The 19,536-nt window shown below is 35.4% G+C and overlaps 1 protein-coding gene across 1 annotated transcript in view; it reads left to right on the top strand.

The window, feature by feature from the left end:
- Window positions 1-7,791, top strand: part of mTor (serine/threonine-protein kinase Tor) — an 85,579-nt gene extending 77,788 nt beyond the window's left edge. The window contains exons 37-40 of the mRNA XM_069826705.1: window positions 1,178-1,325; window positions 1,513-1,798; window positions 6,029-6,209; window positions 7,537-7,791. Coding sequence (XP_069682806.1) covers window positions 1,178-1,325; window positions 1,513-1,798; window positions 6,029-6,209; window positions 7,537-7,552 — 631 coding nt within the window. The 3' untranslated portion in view covers window positions 7,553-7,791. The remainder of the gene's footprint in view (window positions 1-1,177; window positions 1,326-1,512; window positions 1,799-6,028; window positions 6,210-7,536) is intronic.
- Window positions 7,792-19,536: the final 11,745 nt, after the last annotated feature.

Here is a 19,536-nt window from a genome sequence, read left to right as displayed (position 1 = left end):
ATTTATTTTTACTCTTCTGTAGTTTTTTGCTTAACACATGAACATAGTCATTTTCCGAAAGAGATAATTTTTATTCGTAGGAAATGTTGATTGTAGACTTTCGATACTTTAAAGCACAGGATAAGTACAGTATCTTATTGCGACATTATGAGTAAATGGAGAAAAAATTGTGATGTAGAAAACTTTTTAGTCTCTTGGAACTAGGGCTAGGATTTTGATGACCTATAAATCATGAAAAATTGTCCTAAAAACAATGCATTTATGACCTAAAAATCTTTCTAAAATGCCCTTAAAAATGCCCTAAAATTGATCTTACATAATTGGCCTAGTAGAAAAAGAGGTTTTGTACTACTGTACTTAATATTTAGACTAGTAATTAAATTAAATTTTACTTATTTTTTCTAAGTAGTACACTTTAATTAATTATTTTACCTGATGTAGTTTCCATGTATGATCATTCACCTCTGCATCGGCATGTGGACGTGAGGTCAGCAGTCAGCTGGTCGGTCTTGGCCCTTTGTGGGCTGTAGCGCTTGGATTTACTTTACTTTTAGTTTCCATGTAGTCTACCACAAGGCCACTCTTACCCGGAGTTAGCAGGTATAGAGGAGTCTATATTGAAGGGGTGGTTGGACTGATCCATTACATGGGGTGTACTACGTTAAAATGGCAATATTTGTGTAGAAAAACGATTAAAATATTATAAAAAATAATGGGTATTAATGGACAATATATGTAAAGAAAATATCAAAGGAAATAAACATTATTTTATATTAATAATGAGGATTTATGGCCAAAATTATATGAAAATGCCTAAGAAAATGACTGAATAAAATAAAAAATGCTCTTATGAGTTGAAACAGGCAAAAAATTGCCCTAACAAATATGTCTTAAAATACTCAGGTTATCACATAACATATAAATACTAAAGCAGCTATATTTCTAGCTTACTAGGAAAAAAAGATGCAATTTCATCAAAATCCTAGCCCTACTTGGAACGAATTATTTAATAATCCATTTCCTCTCATTGTATTATTTTACATTAATTCAAATTGCTTTTCTTCTTACTGTTTATAATTCTTTGTTCATTATGGAATAAACAGTCCAACATTAATGTTAAATTCTATTGCTCATTATGTAGTTAACAGTTAAATATCCAACTGAATTTATTTTCCAGGCATCCTTCAAATTTGATGTTAGATCGGCTAAGTGGTAAAATTCTACATATAGATTTTGGTGACTGCTTTGAAGTGGCAATGACCAGAGAGAAGTTTCCTGAAAAGATTCCCTTCAGGCTTACGCGAATGCTGATCAATGCAATGGAGGTAAATATATTCCATATAAAGAAGCTAAGAGTTTGCATTATAGCAAAGAAATATTGGGTTTTAGAGTTTCTACAAATATTGCATGTTAAATTGTAATTTATCAGCTGAATTTGTTTCTTTAACACATGACACATTGACCATACTGTACAGTTGCATTAATATAATAACTAAAATTTGTTTGGTGTAGGTTACAGGAATTGAAGGAACATACCGAAGAACATGTGAGTCAGTCATGTCTGTACTGCATCGAAACAAAGACAGTCTGATGGCTGTGCTAGAGGCATTTGTGTATGATCCTCTCCTCAACTGGAGGTTGATGGACAATGCAGCTCCCAAAGCCAAACGCTCTAAAGCACAAACAGATTCGTCCATTTCATCCTCCTCACAAGAACATGGCGATATCTTGGACAGTGGAGGCAGCCTGAGTGCTACAGTACCAAAGAAGGGAGCCCCAAGCAGTGTTGAAAATGGTGGTTAGTTTCCATTCAATTTTTAACTTTTGGTAAAATTCGCCTTTAGTTCAAATAATTGAGTAGCTCAGTCCAGAGTTATCTAAACCACAATTACACTGAAGAGTTATTGAAGTCTAAACTTAGACGTCTTTTTTTAAATTATATGCTCTCATTTGGAAATTATTTCTCCTTTACCATCATCTAATATTTATCTAGGATAAGTACTTTGGCACACACATAAATGGTAATTTACAGTCATTCTATGCAGAAATCAGAGGCTTAAAAATTTGTGGGTTAGGCAACTCTGGCACTAAGCCAGTCAATTATGGTGGCTGGTGAACTGCTTTGACTCGTTTTTCCCCTGGACTAATAATACAGCACCAAAGCAGCAAACTTGGTCATGGTATTGGTCCAGGTAAAAAACTTGCCAAATTGGATTGTTGGCCGCTATAACTATTTGTACTAAGAGCGAATTTTACCCAAATTTTCAACCTTCATAATCCATTAGTAGAAAATATTCATTCTGTGATCACTGAAGGTAAACATTCAATGTATTTCTTTACTGATTATTAGGGGACAGATTTATATGCACTAAAAATGGAAAAATATGCATGCACATATGCATTTAAAAACCACGATAGATGCACTAAAAGTAACAAAATATGCACTGTTAAAATGAAAAAAAAAAACCTAACTTATTTTAAGCAATTTACTATTATTGGTGGTTTTTCTGCTATACATAAGAATATTGAGACACCATCAGTTGTTAAAGTTGCGTGTCCTTCAACCCACTGCTTAAGCAGTAGATACACTTCTAGCAGTGGCGTAGCGTCAATGTAAGCTAAAAAGCTTAGCTTCCCCAGTTAATAATAATTTCATAATAAACCTGCAGTTTATGCAGAAAATTATTTATTAATTTTAATAGAATTTATATTTACGCGTTAAATATTGTGATGCAGCAGCTCAGGATTATTTGTGATGCAGCAGTAAACAAGAAGCCTGCACACACCAGCTTCCAAGCAGACCGGTTTCTTCTGTGTAATCCACCCCGCAGATTTTCCATCCCTTTTAAACTACCCTAGTCGCAAGGCTGGAAAAGAAGCTAGCTTTAACATTTAAAATAAGTTGTTTCCGAGTTATCCCTTTTCGTCAGTTGTGTTCAGTTGAAGTGTTAGTGTGCATTGTGGCTGATATAATAAATAATGAGCGAAATAACAGTTCCTGACACTAATTTACTTGAATTTTTTAGGACAATTGTATTATCAAGACTGACTTACGAACAAAAGTGTGATTTAAAAAACAAATGACCGACTCCTTTGCTGTCAATGAAGGACACAACCAAAAGACAGACGCATACTTATGTAATGATACTAATATTGTGATTTCTCTAAGTATGACAGGGAGTGAGCTGATGTTATACGTATACGTGTCTATTTGTTAAGAGATGTGTAAACCGTGAAATCATATTTTACTATGTACCATTTGAGGTCATGCCTTATTGGTGTTACTTACGATGTTCCAACCAATCTTCGACTGCTGACTTGAAATTGACTACTATTTATTTTAAGACTGTATTTTTGTAATACGTTTTCTCATATTGCATGAAAGACAACTTGAGTTAGCTTCCCCTGCTCAAAATTTCATGCTACGCCACTGACTTCTAGCACATTTTTCTTTAGCCATCATTGGTAAAACTAAATCAAATATCTGTAAAATTTGGAAACAAGAATCTTCAGTGGAAACAAATAAATTTAATAGAGGCATTAGACAAGGCTGTAGCCTTTCACGACTTTTGTTCATTATATGAACAAACTGATTGAATAATAGAGATTAGGATCACATGGGGGAATAATGATCAACAACCAACAAAGCTTAGATACCGTCTTTTCATTGATGACCAAATCCTTATAGCTAGGACAGAGGATGATCTACAGCACGCCATCTAACTTGGAACAAGTAGCAAATGCCTTTGACTTCAAACTGTCTGCAGAGAAGACAAAATGGCTTTCAATGGCACAGATCCCCTAAGAAGCAAAATTTGTAGTTAAAACTCAATTATTGAGCAAATGTCATATACGGAAGGCAAAGACAGATCTATAAAAATATCCAAATTTGTAAAAGCATTAGGAATCATAAACTCCATATTTGAGTCATTATTGATACAAAGCACACATGTCTAAAATTTATAAGACTTTGACAAGACTCTTCTGGGTATACATAAGTGAAGCCTGAACAATTAAGAAATCAGATGAAAAATGACTCACAGCCTCAAAAATGAGATATATGCGAAAAACAGCTGGGTACTCACTTCCAGATCATAAAAGGAACTCGGAAATTTTGGATGAATTACATATGCAGCCAGTGTTAGAATACATTCAGGATTACAGATGCAGCATGTACAACGAATGAATACTCACAGAATTCCAAAGCAACTTATACACTATAGACCTAGAGGAAAAAAACATTTGAGATGGCCAAGGAAATGACTGACAGACTGTAACAGGCCACATGGCCTAACATGATGACTGTTTTACAGAGGAATCTGAATGTGGCATGGTAGATCACCAGTGTTAAATTGGCTCTTCAAGTTTGGTTTTGTTTATGTTGTATGCCAATAATTCTTGAATTAACTAGAAAATATTTTTTTATTACCTGACCAGTATGATTCTATCATCATCGTCATCATCATCATCTCTCCAAACTATGGAAGCTCTTTACTGCTGAGCTGATAACAAAATCCCATTGTATTCTGTCTGTACAGGTATAGGCTGACCAGATTTTTTATGATCTAGCAGGGGACGTCGGCAATTTCAAGAAAAACCACAAAAGCTTACCTAGTCACTCTCTGTTGAAATGTAGCAGAAAATACATGTAACAGTAGATACAATGATAGAACTTTGCACACCAAATTTGTAGAATATCTTAACTTTTTGAATTAAATGCATAAACACACGTAACAATAACAGCCACTAAGAATTCAATTTCAGTACTGATGCATGCATGGAAGTCTTCCACATAATATTGTACACACTGAACTCTAACACACATTTTACAAGTACTTGTGTGAAGAATGTATTTTTTTAAGAATCTGTTCATTCCCATATAGTTTCACACTAAGTTCTTCACATGAGAAATAAAGTTTGTTTTCGCTTTGTTGTTGTTGTTGTTTTCTAATGCCAGGCGTTTGACAATAAAGTCATTTGACCTCTTGCACTCCAATATTTTTCAAAGATATTATCATGACCAGCCACTGAAGCACAGATTTTGAGGTGTTCCGAATCCATTTCTTGGTTTGAGTTGCACAATGGGCAGTTAGGGGACTGATATATTCCAATTCTATGCAGGTGTTTGGCCAAACAATCATGGCCTGTTGCCAATCTAAATGCAGCTACAGACGATTTTCGTGGTAAATCGGGAATTAACTGTGGATTTTGATGCAGAGAGTTCCATTTTTTCCCTTGGGATTGAGTTATCAAATTTTGTTTGTTGAAGTCTAAGTATGTAGATTTAATAAATCTTTAACTGTCTCAACTTTCATTCTTGACTTTTCATCAGTCCAGATTGAGTTCATTGTGGAGAAAAGTCTTTCAACTGATGAGTTATTGTCTGGAAGACACATGATTAATGACATTATTTTGAGATGATTTTCAAATGGAATGGAATTTTTTTTGAAATGTTGAAAAACATCATACTACTTTTCACCTGTTGGTTTGTCACAAAATTCAAAATTTTTTGAACTATTTAAAAATGGATGCTACGGCAGTTCTAATGCTTTCTCGCAACGCGAACGTTAAGATGACTAAAGACAAAGATGGTATATTCTTCTCAAAGAGTGCAGAATATCTCATACTGTGCTCACTGATTCTTCTGTCTCATACTAAGGACCGTGCATGAATCGCAGCAGTTCCATCACGATCCTTAAATATTTATGTGTAAAATGTTATTGAAAGAAAATCGAAGTTTCTGGGGACAACATTAATTTCCGGGGACAAAAACAGGGACTTTGCTCCCTGGGGACAGCAGCTCAATGGAAATCGGGGATGTCTGACCAGCCTATACAGGTAGCATAACCTACGTAACACTTGAAGCAAAATTGTCCAGAGACAGTTCTTACCAGCAACAACAGCAAGTAATTGTGCATGTGCACGAAATCAGTGATAGGTTTTTGAGCAGACAGTACTTTCCTCTTCCATTGACATTTAAGCATCTGTGTGGAAACAAAACTATAAATCATCTTCAATGTTATTACAGGTGATGGAAGTCAACCAGAAGCCCTGAATAAGAAAGCTTTGGTCATTATTAAGAGAGTGCGTGAAAAACTAACAGGACGGGACTTCTTGAATGAAGAGACATTGACAGTGCAGAAGCAGGTGGACTTGCTGATTCAGCAGGCCACATCAAATGAAAATCTTTGTCAGTGCTATATTGGATGGTGAGTATTTCTGATCAGATGCATGTTTTAGAAACTAATTGTTATGATTTGTTTAAAAATTAAAAAAGAATTACTATGAAGTGACCACCTCTGTGGTGTAGAAGTCAGCATGCTGGTCTCTTACGCAGAGGGCCCAGGTTCGATTCCTCGTCGGGTTGAATTTCTTTGTTGAGGTTTTCTCAGAGTTTTCCCTTAACCATAAGGCAAATGCCAGGAAATTCAGGCCACAACATCCCTGAATATCACCAGCCTCATTCATCACCGAAATCATATTCATAACAAATAAGTAATACATATACAGTCACCATCTACTGGGTGTTCATTTCAAAGTGTGTCATGACGTCACTGTTGATGAGTCAGCGATTTGAAGCGAGTTTCAGCTTTTGTGTCAGAGAAGTTGCCTATTAATCAAGGCGTTCAATCTGAACTTGAGAATGTGTACGGTATAACTTGAATGTCGTAGCAACAGATGGCGGTCTGTACGGTCTGTGTGCAACCTCTTTCGAACTGTGTTTTGCGCGGCCAAGTCGTACGCAGGGTATTTGTTATCATCGGTAGCGTATGGCAACATTCCACAATACAATTAATCAAATGCTCCGTGTCCATGTTGACCGTCGAAGTTAATGCCAACAAATACGTAAGTGATCGTCTTAACCCTCTCCCCATATCCCGACAGTAAGAAAAAACTCACCTCAGTACATGTTTCGAAACAGTTCACATTCCTGCCACTACCGGCATTACCGTACGTATCGGTAAGTACTCTTCTAAATGAATGCCGTACTTGCTAGGCAACTTCTCTGGCAGATAAGTAGTACACCTCTGCGGAAGTGTAGGAAGATTGCATTCTCTAGGCTCATTGACTAGCCAGGTGACAGCATACAACGAGCCATGACACACTTTGAACTGGACACCCAGTAGTTCACAACAATAAAACCAGTCTCAACAATAGTACACAAGCTTTCGGATTTCACACAGAAGATTAACTCTCGATGTGACTCGCAATATAAAAGCGAGTATAAATAACAGCCAGGGAAAAAAAGAATACTATAAAGCATTGTTATGTAGGAAGAATCACATTACCTCAAAAAGACTGTACATTACACAAATGTGTGTTGAAGTCTTTTTTTTTTTTAATAAGAAAACAGAAGAATTGCTATAAGTCTATAAGAATAAGAAATATGAAATATATTGATGATATGAAATTATTCATATGATTATGCTATTCAAAATATTATGGAATGCATAAAGTTTAAGATAAATTCCAGTAATTCTTATTTTCAAGATAAATTCCAGTAATTCTTATTTTCATTTATTTTTACAACTATAGGTGTCCATTTTGGTGAAGCCTCTTCAGCCATGACTGCCAGGAACCAGAATTTTAATTAGAACATGCATAAATAGTGCAAACAGTAAGACTTTGAGCAATGCAGTTATAAGAAACTAATGTAAATATTAAGACTATTAGACTGGGACCTAAGTCAGCTATTGATTATGGAGTGGAAAAATAGTACGTAGTGCAGTATGTATATACAGTATAAGTTGAGTTTGTGACCTCTGTGTAGATTCATGTGTTATCTCTATATTCCATACTTATCAAATAGTTATCCTACTTAGTCGTTAAGTATGCAGTTGACTTTGTTTAATTATATTAAAATATTCTGTACAAACACGCCACCTACTTGTTAACTTCTCACTATGTTTCCTCCGAAATAATGTATTATCCATATATTGTTAAATTCATACTTCTCATTCGTCACTTCTTTTTGTATCTGTACTTAAATGACTGTGAAACAGGTTAAATAATTTAAAAAAAAAAACTTTATAAAATGGAGTGACACAGATGTATTAAATTAAGCCATTTGTAAAAATCAGCTATATAACTGTTTAATCTTCATTTCATACAAGAAGACTCCACAGGTAAACAAAAGCACGTGTGAGAAGCCCTTCCTATTGATTGCAGGACAAAAAAACCTCTTCATGGCGTCTGGAATGTGACATTAATTAATCTCCTGTCTCAAAGCACATCTGTTATATAGTTTAGTCTTAATGACAAATTTGCTGTTTTTCTAAACACGATAAGGAAATACGATATTTGAAGCTGTTGGAAAACTAATTCAGGCTGTCAAGAATGTAATTTATAGGTGATGTCGATAATGGACTGTTGGTAATGAGGCATGATGATAACATAACAAAGGGATAGTGTAATTTATCTATAGCTGCATCACCACTCAAACACAGAGATGTAAATGGTGATGTCAATCAGTTTCTCTTTGCTCCTTGTCCTATATTATAATAGGGTGTCGGTGCTGTGTTAAATTGAGTGTTGTTAAAATCCTGTGACATAAAAGCACAGTAATTAGGGTTGCCAACTTTTTTTGAAGAAAATACAGGAGACTAAGGAATCAACAAAATTTCACATATAAAATAGACAAATTATTCGCTTCAGTTACTAAAAAACAACTTTATTCTACACTTCGACAGCTAGGCTTAAATTAAGAGTATTTTGAGACAGATTTTGTCTCGTGTAATAGTTGAAGTCAACTGTAGTTTTCAGCTCTGATTTGATTAAATGTGTCGTGCTCTTGTTTCGAACATCTGTCCAATTATTGTTCATGAGATAAAACACCCTCTTTGTATGAAAATTACTACTTGGTATGCTTAGAACAAAACAAGCCAGTTTTTCCAAATTTATAACATTAACATGGTTTGATTTTAAACGAGTGAGCACTAAAACCCATTCTTGGCAAGAATTACGTTCTATAAAGACTGCATATTTTAATGCATCTCTTGGACAACAAAATTCATCATATAATCAATCATCATTCACGGCAAAATTAAATGTATAGAATAAAAAATTACATTATGCAAAAATAAGGAAGAAAAATTCTCAAAGAGAAGAATAACACAGGAGCTAGGAGTCTGTTAAAAATTAGGGACAAATACAGGTAAACCCAGGAAATACAGGAGGGTTGGCAACCCTAACAGTAATAGTGTACGCTCTAATGGCTGAGCCATTTGCCGATAATTTTGGGCTCAAACATCGTAAGGGGAAATTCTTTGTAAGCAGTCCAGTATCTGACGTGGATGCTTCATAATGTAAGTACATTTTAATAAAAATCTTGCATGAATTCGATGGTATACTGTATGTTAGGATGTTAGTTTAAATTTTAAACTAATTATTATTTGTTATGTCACGTCATCTGTCATTGCTTGACACATGTTGTATGCATCATTTTCTGATGCAAACATAGGACCAATCAGCAGTTGGGGATGTAAGAATTTTGTGTTATGTCTTCTGATATGGAATGAAGATTAGTGACCATATAATAGCCACATAAAACCTGACAGACGTGTCTGTGTGCGTGGGAGCACATGTGTGTTGATTTCTCCTATCATTGTTTCTTCATAAGGTCTTTAAGACCCGTCAGGAATCTTGGAAAATTTCCCAGTGGTAGTCTTAATAATTGGGCTAGTTTAGGACCCCCCTCGTTGATTTGGCGTAATGTAGAGTAGGATCTCTCTGCACTACTTGTAGAGACAGATAGAGTACAAAATATTTTCATTAGATTGAACACATTTGGCTAGAAACCCTTATGACATCTGTTCAGGACATCAATTCCAGTAGGACTGGTGGTGGTGGTGGTGGTGGTGGTGGTCTTGTTACGAGTCACAACTTCAACTTTATAACCTTGATACCAGAGTCGAATTTCTGCTGCTAATACTTCACAGTTCAAGGTGTCCAGATCGTCTTTATAGGAGAACTCTACCAGCTTAATGAACTGTGATACATCTTCCATGGCAATTTCTGACGAGGGAAAAGGCATTTGAATGTTTTTAAAATCCCGTCATGTTTAAGAAATCTTTCTGAAGTGCTACTTTTTAAATAATCAAGTAAATAGTAATAGAATCACATGATTGAGGTTCTGGCTGATACGTACATCTATTATCAGGCAGTATATCTCACTTGACGATATGTGTCAGAGGAAGAACAATCGTTTGTATACATTTGAAGTCTGAATAGCAGTGAGGGAAGTGGGGAAAAAACCAGAGGCGGTATGCTACCGCAAGATTTTCCTCTGGCATACCTCGATTTAAAAAAAGGCATACCCCCTCCCTTACAACATAGACATAAATGATGTATACAATAAATTGTTTCGTACAGTCAGTAACGCGAATCTTTGAAGCTTGCACAATACATTAAATTTCTTAATAAAATAATTTAAATTTACTTCAGCTATTTACTAGATCATTTTACAATGTCCTTTCAGACTTACCATTTAAGCTTCAAAGTGCCTTACATAATTATAAATAAAAAGTGCAACAAAAAAATGACATAGTCACTAAATTGGCAACAATGACCACCACAAGCTACAGACCATAGCCTTCTATACTTGAAATACTACCATTGTAAACATTCCAGGGGTTGAGCTTATCAAATAAACGTGTCTAAATACACACTGAATACAGTTCCAGAAGGCTTGGTTTAGATTTACGAAGCAAATAGATAGTATTCTTTGCTGTGAAGAAATGTATAAACAAATTTTTATGATCACATTTTTTTCAGCGACGGTATGTCATTTTTCACTAACGGTATGTTTTCTGGCCATAGAAACCAGTGGTGGTACTCCAACCATCTCATACCGTCTCACTTCCCTCACTGCTGATTAGTGTAATATTTAGCTTGTCAACAACGATGTATGCAATGGAGGGGAAAAGAAACTGGTCACCCTACCCCATTATCTCTTGGCCTAATCTCATAAATGGTGCCTTGGTTGTGAGGTTCAAACCTGTCTTCGGACAGTTGACTAAACAACAATCAGTTATATCTTGGCCTAGTCTCATAAATGGTGCCTTGGTTGTGAGGTCCAGACCTGTCTTTGGACAGTTGACTAAACAACATCAGTTATCTCTTGGCCTAGTCTCATAAATGATGCCTTGGTTGTGAGGTCCAGACCTGTCTTCGGACAGTTGACTAAACAACAATCAGTTATCTCTTGGCCTAGTCTCATAAATGGTGCCTTGGTTGTGAGGTCCAGACCTGTGTTCGGACAGTTGACTAAACAACAATCAGTTATCTCTTGGCCTAGTCTCATAAATGGTGCCTTGGTTGTGAGGTCCAGACCTGTCTTCGGACAGTTGACTAAACAACAATCAGTTATCTCTTGGCCTAGTCTCATAAATGGTGCCTTGGTTGTGAGGTCCAGACCTGTCTTCGGACAGTTGACTAAACAACAATCAGTTATCTCTTGGCCTAGTCTCATAAATGGTGCCTTGGTTGTGAGGTCCAGACCTGTCTTTGGACAGTTGACTAAACAACAATCAGTTAAGAAAGTACTAGAACGTCTTCGTGACAACAGTGTCTTTGGGGAAGTGTATAAGTTTTATTTCCTAGCTGTAACACTGCCATCTACTAGCATACCAGTCGAGAGGAGCGTGTTTAAAGAGAATAAAAACACGCCAGAGAAACTCCGTGTCATAGAAGAGACTGTCAGTGTTAGGAAATATCTCGCTTCAGAAAGATGTGTTAGACAAGATGATGGAATCACAACTCTTCCATGAGAACGTTATTGGCAGTTTGCAGCCCTGAAGGAACAGAGGATCAACTTAGTACAAAAGCTAGGTAAGCAATATGCATATCTTAATTTACGTGTACGAGTAAGTGCATTGATAGCTGACAGAAATAACTACGAGGAAGTCACTTTTTACAGTTGAATACTGTGGAAGCATTTGGGAAGAAATTACCTGACTTACATTTCCGATTATCAGTGCACCTACATGGACTTTGAAAATCTTGCTACAATTTTATGCTTCACCTACTTTTTCAGGCATGAGCTACTACTTTGTGATAATCTTTCATACCTGGTATAGGTCATTTGTTATCTCACGAAACCAAATGCAAGCGTGTACTGTAGCTTATAGTAAGAACATTATGGTGAGGGTAACTAACTTAGCTAACTATGAATGGAATCATAGCGAGGGAGGGAAGCTTCTCAGTCCACTTTTTGCTTTCCTTCACGCGCATGTAGGTTTCACAAGATACCAAATGGCCTATATTTGAGGCGAAATGGTATAATTTAAAATGATATGTGCTGCAATCTTTGATATCTCAGATGTTCCATATTTCATACAAGATATTTTATTTACAGTAGACTTCTTTAGTCGTCCTTCAGTAGCAAATTGCTTAATGAGCAGTCTGCTGTCAAAAAATCTGAAACTTAGAATTTATAAAACAGTTATATTACCGCATGTTCTGTATGGTTGTGAAACTTAGACTCTCACTTTGAGAGAGGAACAGAGATTAAGGATGTTTGAGAATAAGGTTCTTAGGAAAATATTTGGAGCTAAGATGGATGAAGTTACAGGAGAATGGAGAAAGTTACACAACACAGAACTGCACGCATTGTATTCTTCACCTGACATAATTAGGAATATTAAATCCAGACGTTTGAGATAGGCAGGGCATGTAGCACATAAGGGGAATCCAGAAATGCATATAGAGAGTTAGTTGGGAGGGTGGAGGGAAAAAGACCTTTGGGGAGGCCGAGACGTAGATGGGAGGATATTAAAATGGATTTGAGGGAGGTGGATATGATGATAGAGACTGGATTAATCTTGCACAGGATAGAGACCGATGGCGACTTATGTGAGGATGGCAATAAACCTGTGGGTTCCTTAAAAGCCATTTGTAAGTAGTAAGTAATCACTCACGTATGGGCGAATCCAGAAATGCATATAGAGTGTTAGTTGGGAGGCCGGAGGGAAAAAGACCTTTGGGGAGGCCGAGACGTAGGTGGGAAAATAATATTAAAATGGATTTGAGGGAGGTGGGATATGATGGTAGAGACTGGATTAATCTTGCTCAGGATAGGGACCAATGGCGGGCTTATGTGAGGGCGGCAATGAACCTCCGGGTTCCTTAAAAGCCAGTAAGTAAGTAAAGTAAGTAATCACTCAATTCTAGGACTGAAAAATAGTTGTTCCTCTTCACCGATACAGGTCTCGGAGGATCAGTTTTCCTCAAAATGTTCTTTCATTCGTATTGCTGAGATGCCAGCTCTTACTTTCTTAATATGAAATACGAACTTTTTGTTTTTTTTTTTTCGTATTTACCAGTACTTATTCAATTATCCGGAAAATCTCGTATCCGGAACTAACCTGGTCCCTTTGGTGCTGGATAAGAGAGATTTTACTGTACCTATACAGGTACAGTAAAATCTCTCTTATCCAGCAACTGAGGGCATCAAGAAAGCTTGTCATGGATGGAATGGCACTTGCAGGTTTCGAGATGAAATAATTTTAGTGAGGTACTTGTTCAATTAACTGCAACACACGACTACATACACACATATTGTTGCAAAAATAATAAGTGTTCAGAGGAGAGTCAAATGTTATATTTTCTCAAAATACAGTGTAAACTGTACGGACAATAGAATAACATACACAAATGGTAGAATATACTTTTATTGAGTATTATGATACATTTAAAACAATATTTTATCACATTTACAATTCTTATACAGTTAACATGTATTCTTTGGAAATAGTTTCATGAAATATACATATATTTTACAGACTGTTGAATAAAGATTACAAAAATACCTTGAAGAAAATTTATGAAAAGAAATCAATACTCAGTCTTGTTTTTGAATACATAGTAATACTTAGTTACAACTTTGCTTTAGAGCACCAAACTTACAGCAAGTTTAAAGGAGTTAAGACGTTATCTTCAGAAGACTTCACTCATCCTGATATTTATTACGTGTATAATAATTACTTTAAGGAGTATATCATTTGTTAATTCTCTTACGTTCCTGCAATTCAGCATGAGAAAAATAGTTTTGCTGAGGAATATAGATTCACAATGGCAGAGAATATGCAGACATAAAATTTAGTTATAAATACTAACAATATTTAAACATAGGTTCAGCCCCATTATTATTAATACAGTCGTGAAGAATTATGAAATACTTTTACAATAATGATTAATGACTTATAAATTGTTAGTTTAAACAATCCTTGATATGAATACATGTTCATAGTCAGCTACCTATTACATTGTAAACAGCATAGCTTCACAATATTGTATTTCTTTTTCCATTTTTAAATAGTAAATAGGTATTTAAGAAATTACAAATATATTAACAGAAATATCCCTGTCCCTAATACCATAAAAAAAAGTGTCGCATGTATAGGCCTACTGTTCTCCCTTATGAATGGTAACTTATATAACAGATAATATGTAGCAAGCATAGAGCAGATGACAAACACAAAGCATCCCTCACTCAGGGATAGAACTGCTATCAACCATAAATTATTTTCACTGTTAACAACTCACCAGAATTAAAAAATATATTAGAAGTGTTAATCTTCTCTTTGTACACATTTCCTGAATCGTAAAATATTTCCCATCATTGGTCAAATTCTGCTTGGATGATGATTTTTCATTTTGAGCATGCTCCAAAGCTCTATTCAGGTGTGTATGCGAATCCTGTTTGGACCAATTATCCGATTGGGTGTTTTTCAATGTTTTCCCCAACTATAAGACGGATGTCAGAAAATCTCATGGCAAATTCTTGGACTCATCTTGTTAAAATATGTCACTTTTACCAAACCCATCAATGCGTGATTAAGTGTCATATAACGAACTTCTTAAAATGTAATTCAAAATATGGAATTCAGGCTATTTTTTCATTAACATCAAAAGACAGAAAAGAGTGAAAGAGATATATCTATACCGAAATTAAGTTCCTACAAAAAAATAGACAAAAATAAGTTGCTTCACGTTGGCTACCTTCTCCTTGTGGATTGGAAGGAAATGAAAATGCAGACACTTTGGTAAAGAAAGGCAGTGGCGTATACTGGTTAAAGGGTTTGGGCTACCACTGACCCTATTATTACACAAAATATATTTTAAAATCCCTATAATAAAATTCCTTACATATTTATGTGAATTCCAGACGTCTTGATTGGGACGAAAATACGTTGATGACTTCGTCCTTGAAATTACAGTTGGGCCACTTGCAAAGTTTCTGTAGAAATGACTTTTCAATGGATATTAGTGCCAAGCCGGATAAACGTTCTTGTGTATGAGTTGATCTACAGTAGGATTCAACGCAGAAAATGTTCTTTCTACAGATGCTGACGTAGCTGGTATTGTCACAATTAATGTTGCCAATTTAAGGACTTCAGGAATAACTTGGTTCAGCTGGTTTTCATATATGGCAGATAATATTTCATGGATAGGTTTGTTCGAAAAATCTAAGACTTCTGCTGAATATATTACACTTAATTCATTTTTCAAACGTACTTAATCAAAGTGACTGTTATAGGACTGAAATAATTTGTTTAGTGCCTCATTCGGGAAGTTTTCTCTATAAGCTGAAAATTTTTGAGAATCTAGAAGATGTGTGAACTGAAGCTTTCCATAATCAGAAAATCTGTCAGTAATTTCCATGTGCATACGATCTAGTATGCTGTAGTACAGCTGCCTGTATTTCAATTCATCATCTCCTTTTCTTCGCTTTAATGGTGGTTCCATTGTATTGGCTGAAGAATTTTCATTTTCCATATTACTCCATATGGACGGAAACCCACTACATCTGAACTCGGATATAGTATTTTTTTTTTAACTTTGATACCTCTTGCAAGTAGTATGCTATGTCTAGACTTTTTGTCTGAAGAATATTGTAGAGCACATCTGTATGTGCGAACACTCTAGCATAGACTTCAAGAAGAAATATATTCTGAAACTGTGTGAAAAAATTCAAATATCCTTGAGCCTGCACATTTACAGCATCATCCCAGTTTTCTTCAGAGTCATTACAAATGATATTTTTAAAGAAAGCAGTCCGTTTTTCTCTGTATTCCTTTACTGTATTTACAAGCCGAGATGTAAAATTCAATCTAGTTGGTGCTACTTTTGGGAGTTTCTTGTTCATAAATTCCTTGAGTTTTCTGATCTTTTAGGAGATGATGAGAAAAATGCAGCTAAACCCGACAGTGTTTTGAAAAAAATGCGGCATTCTGGAATGGATGAAGTAGTTTGTTGCAAAACTAAATTGAGAACATGGCTGTAACAAGAGGATACTTTTCTTGAACTTTTGTTTTTAAGCCATTAATATTTCCCGCCATAACTGAAGCACCATCGTATGTCTGTGCAATTAACTTATTGCCGACATTGTATTCTGTTATAACACCTTCCACATGCTGAAACAAAGCAGCATCAGTTTTGTCTGAACTGACATTTGTGAATCCTATAAACCGTTCTTGAACATTGGCAGTACTGTCGACGTATCTTAAAACAGTGGACAATTGACTCTGATTAGAGCAGTAACTTGTTTCATCAACAACAATGGCCACAAAAGGTTTTATGTTCTTTATCATAACCCCACTTATAGCAAATATTAAGTCATTCTGAATTGCGAGAGAAGTACCACGAAATACTGTTGAACTCTCAAGATGATTGGCCAGTAAATGGTCAAATTCACTTAAGGAACTTAAATATTCAATATAATTTCCTATATTGTCTGATTCCACACTCTCGTTATGACCCCGAAAAGCAAATTCTTGTTTTCCTAGAAAGCAGACTGCGTTAATAAGATGCAGTAAAATCTCCCGATTTTTTTTTTCACAAGAGCATTGTGTTCGTTGATGTGTAGAGCTTTTCGCTTATCTAGCTGTAAATCAATTCTTGTCTTCCCAAAGTTTGCAAAGTTCATGCTACTACAAATATGAGCTTTTGATTTGTCGTATTCTAGGACTGCCGTTCGAAGGGAGTTCATATTAGAAAACCCCTCTTTTGACCACACATTAGTTTCGCGGCTAAATAACAAACATGGCCAGCAAAATAGTTTAGACAGTTTAGAAGTACCACACAACCAATTCCACTTACCATATGATGTTGAAGTGAAATGGCGTGTGTACTCTCGCTGTTTTTCTTTTACGTCCATGGACAAATTTAACTCAGGAGTTGGTCTTTCCATTTTCACAATTTCAACTTTCTCGTTGTTATGTACGATGGTTAAAAGGCACTTTTAATAAACCTTCTATTACACAGTCATTTTCAACACAAACCTCTCCAGAAACTTGTTCTGCCATATTTTTCATAATATCACTTAATTGGGAAATTAAAAACTTAATAATTCACAATTAATATAACTCTTAGACACTCGAACAAATCACAGATTTAAAATAATGCACTGCAAGAACACAATCACATTCAATTGCTAGCGTACTAAGCGTATTGCTGCTTCGCGCCTGGGAAGAAACCGATCACGAGAGCGGCAACTCGCCCGCCTACAGTGCACGATGGAAACAGTAGGAAGCGGGGGGGACGGGCAGTTGTGCGAAGGACAGCGTGAGCGAAATGGTCACAGGCTACCTCACGTAGCAAGCGGTTTCTCCAGCGATGCCGCCTTGACAACTTGTTTCTTTTCGAGAGCAGAGAGTGCATATAAATCTAACAATTACTTTAATTTTATTTACTATGGTAAAACTAATAATACAAAATTATTACATTATGTTATATTATAAACTATTTCTTTTGTAATTTCCTTGGGCTACCGCCGGTAGCCCCGGTAGTCCGCAAAATACGCCCCTGAAGAAAGGAACCACAATCCAACAAAGATTTCATTCTGAGATTTCGTAATACAGCAAAATGATTAATAACAAAATTATAAGCGGACAATACTAAGTGGAATCTGAGGCTCTCGAATGTTTTAACAATATGAGGGCAATATAAGTGAGGTAGAAGTGACTTAAATTCATTGTGGCAATAAAAGTGATAATTTTTATAAACTGGGTAACTCCCATATCTTGAGAACTTGGACCAACCAAGGAAAAGATGGAAAGAGGCCAGATATAGAGACTTACCTAAACTATAAGTATTGATGGTATATTCTTCTAATACAGTATTCAGAAAAGTTCACAAGTACGTAATTCGAAAGTCATTATTACTAACTACAAACCATGAGAAAGTGTTTTGAACTGAAAGAGTGATAGTGGATTCATTGTAACAAAAAATGATCAGAATTCCAATAATATGAACTTCGTTAATACGAGCAGGCGATTTTTCGGTCCTTTGAGGTTCATCTTAATGAGGGTTTACTGTAGGTGTATGTGTTAAGGAAGAAATATATGTAATTGAAATACTAAATCCATTATTATGTTAAATATCATGACCAGAATAGGAAATATATATACAAATCAATATTGAAGAGTATATTGCTATATGGAATAAAAATATAGACATTAGACAGCAGGCAAAAAGAGTAATCAGCAAGAAAATGGAAAGACGAAAAAATAAAGAATGCAGTGATAAAAAGATTAATGACTGTAGAAAAAGATATACTGTAATAGAAATTATTGAAGAAAAGGACAAGGGGTAAAGTAATAAGTAAGGAGCGGATTCCTATGTAATTAAATATTTTTCTTGCATGTGATAAAACACAATTAACAAAGTTAAAAATTCCGAATGTCAAGTTTCAAGTTTAAAATCCGAATTTTATTTCACATAAAACACATATTTTGACAAAAAATTTATGTAAATACATATTTTCAGGAAATCTATTATAAACACATAAATCTTGGAGTTTTTTACTTAAATAATTTTTTACAAGGACTTTTAAATATTTTAAAACTAAATCAATTATATCACTCAGAAATACGTTATCTTTTTAAGAATCCTTGGTTGCTTCGTGTTTCTATGGGCTGTGTGGTGTATCCGTGATCCATTTTTGTAATAGTTCTGAGAACTGCTAGGTAGCATATCAGTGTTATTATATGAGAATAAATTAACATGGACAAGGAGAGATTTTGCAACACATAATTAGGAATGTTTACTGTTGCTGAAGATGATTTCATTCCACGCTTTGTTTGTAAAACACAATGGATAAGAGCTCGTGTATAAACATTATTTAATTTAAACAAATCTCTCGCCTCTCGTTCATGCCTATGAAGTGAGGAAATACATCTTGTTGTGATTCCCCGTTATCGGACCATAAGCATAAGCTGCGTAGTGTAGACGTGGTGGCGTCGCTATAGGAAACTTTTCTCCGACATTGTCAGTCAGTAGCTAGAAACATTTTCTTAGCTTAAGACGTGTGTATATTAGCCTCTTAAGATGCCTAAAATCAAATCGAGTTTAAAATCGCGTCTACAGCAATATGTAGATGAATTTAAAAACATTTTACTATCGACGGAAAAGTGTTATTTTGCCAAGCATGTGGTAAATCAGCAAGTGCAGATCAGAGCTCTCAGGTAACCCAACATTTGTCTGGAAACAAGCACATTGCCGCTGCTTCACGTGTGCATTCACGGCAAAACAGTG

The sequence above is a fragment of the Periplaneta americana genome, chromosome 5 (assembly GCF_040183065.1).
Source record: "Periplaneta americana isolate PAMFEO1 chromosome 5, P.americana_PAMFEO1_priV1, whole genome shotgun sequence".
Taxonomy (NCBI): Eukaryota; Metazoa; Arthropoda; class Insecta; order Blattodea; family Blattidae; genus Periplaneta; species Periplaneta americana.
This window is presented reverse-complemented; position numbering and strand designations above follow the sequence as displayed.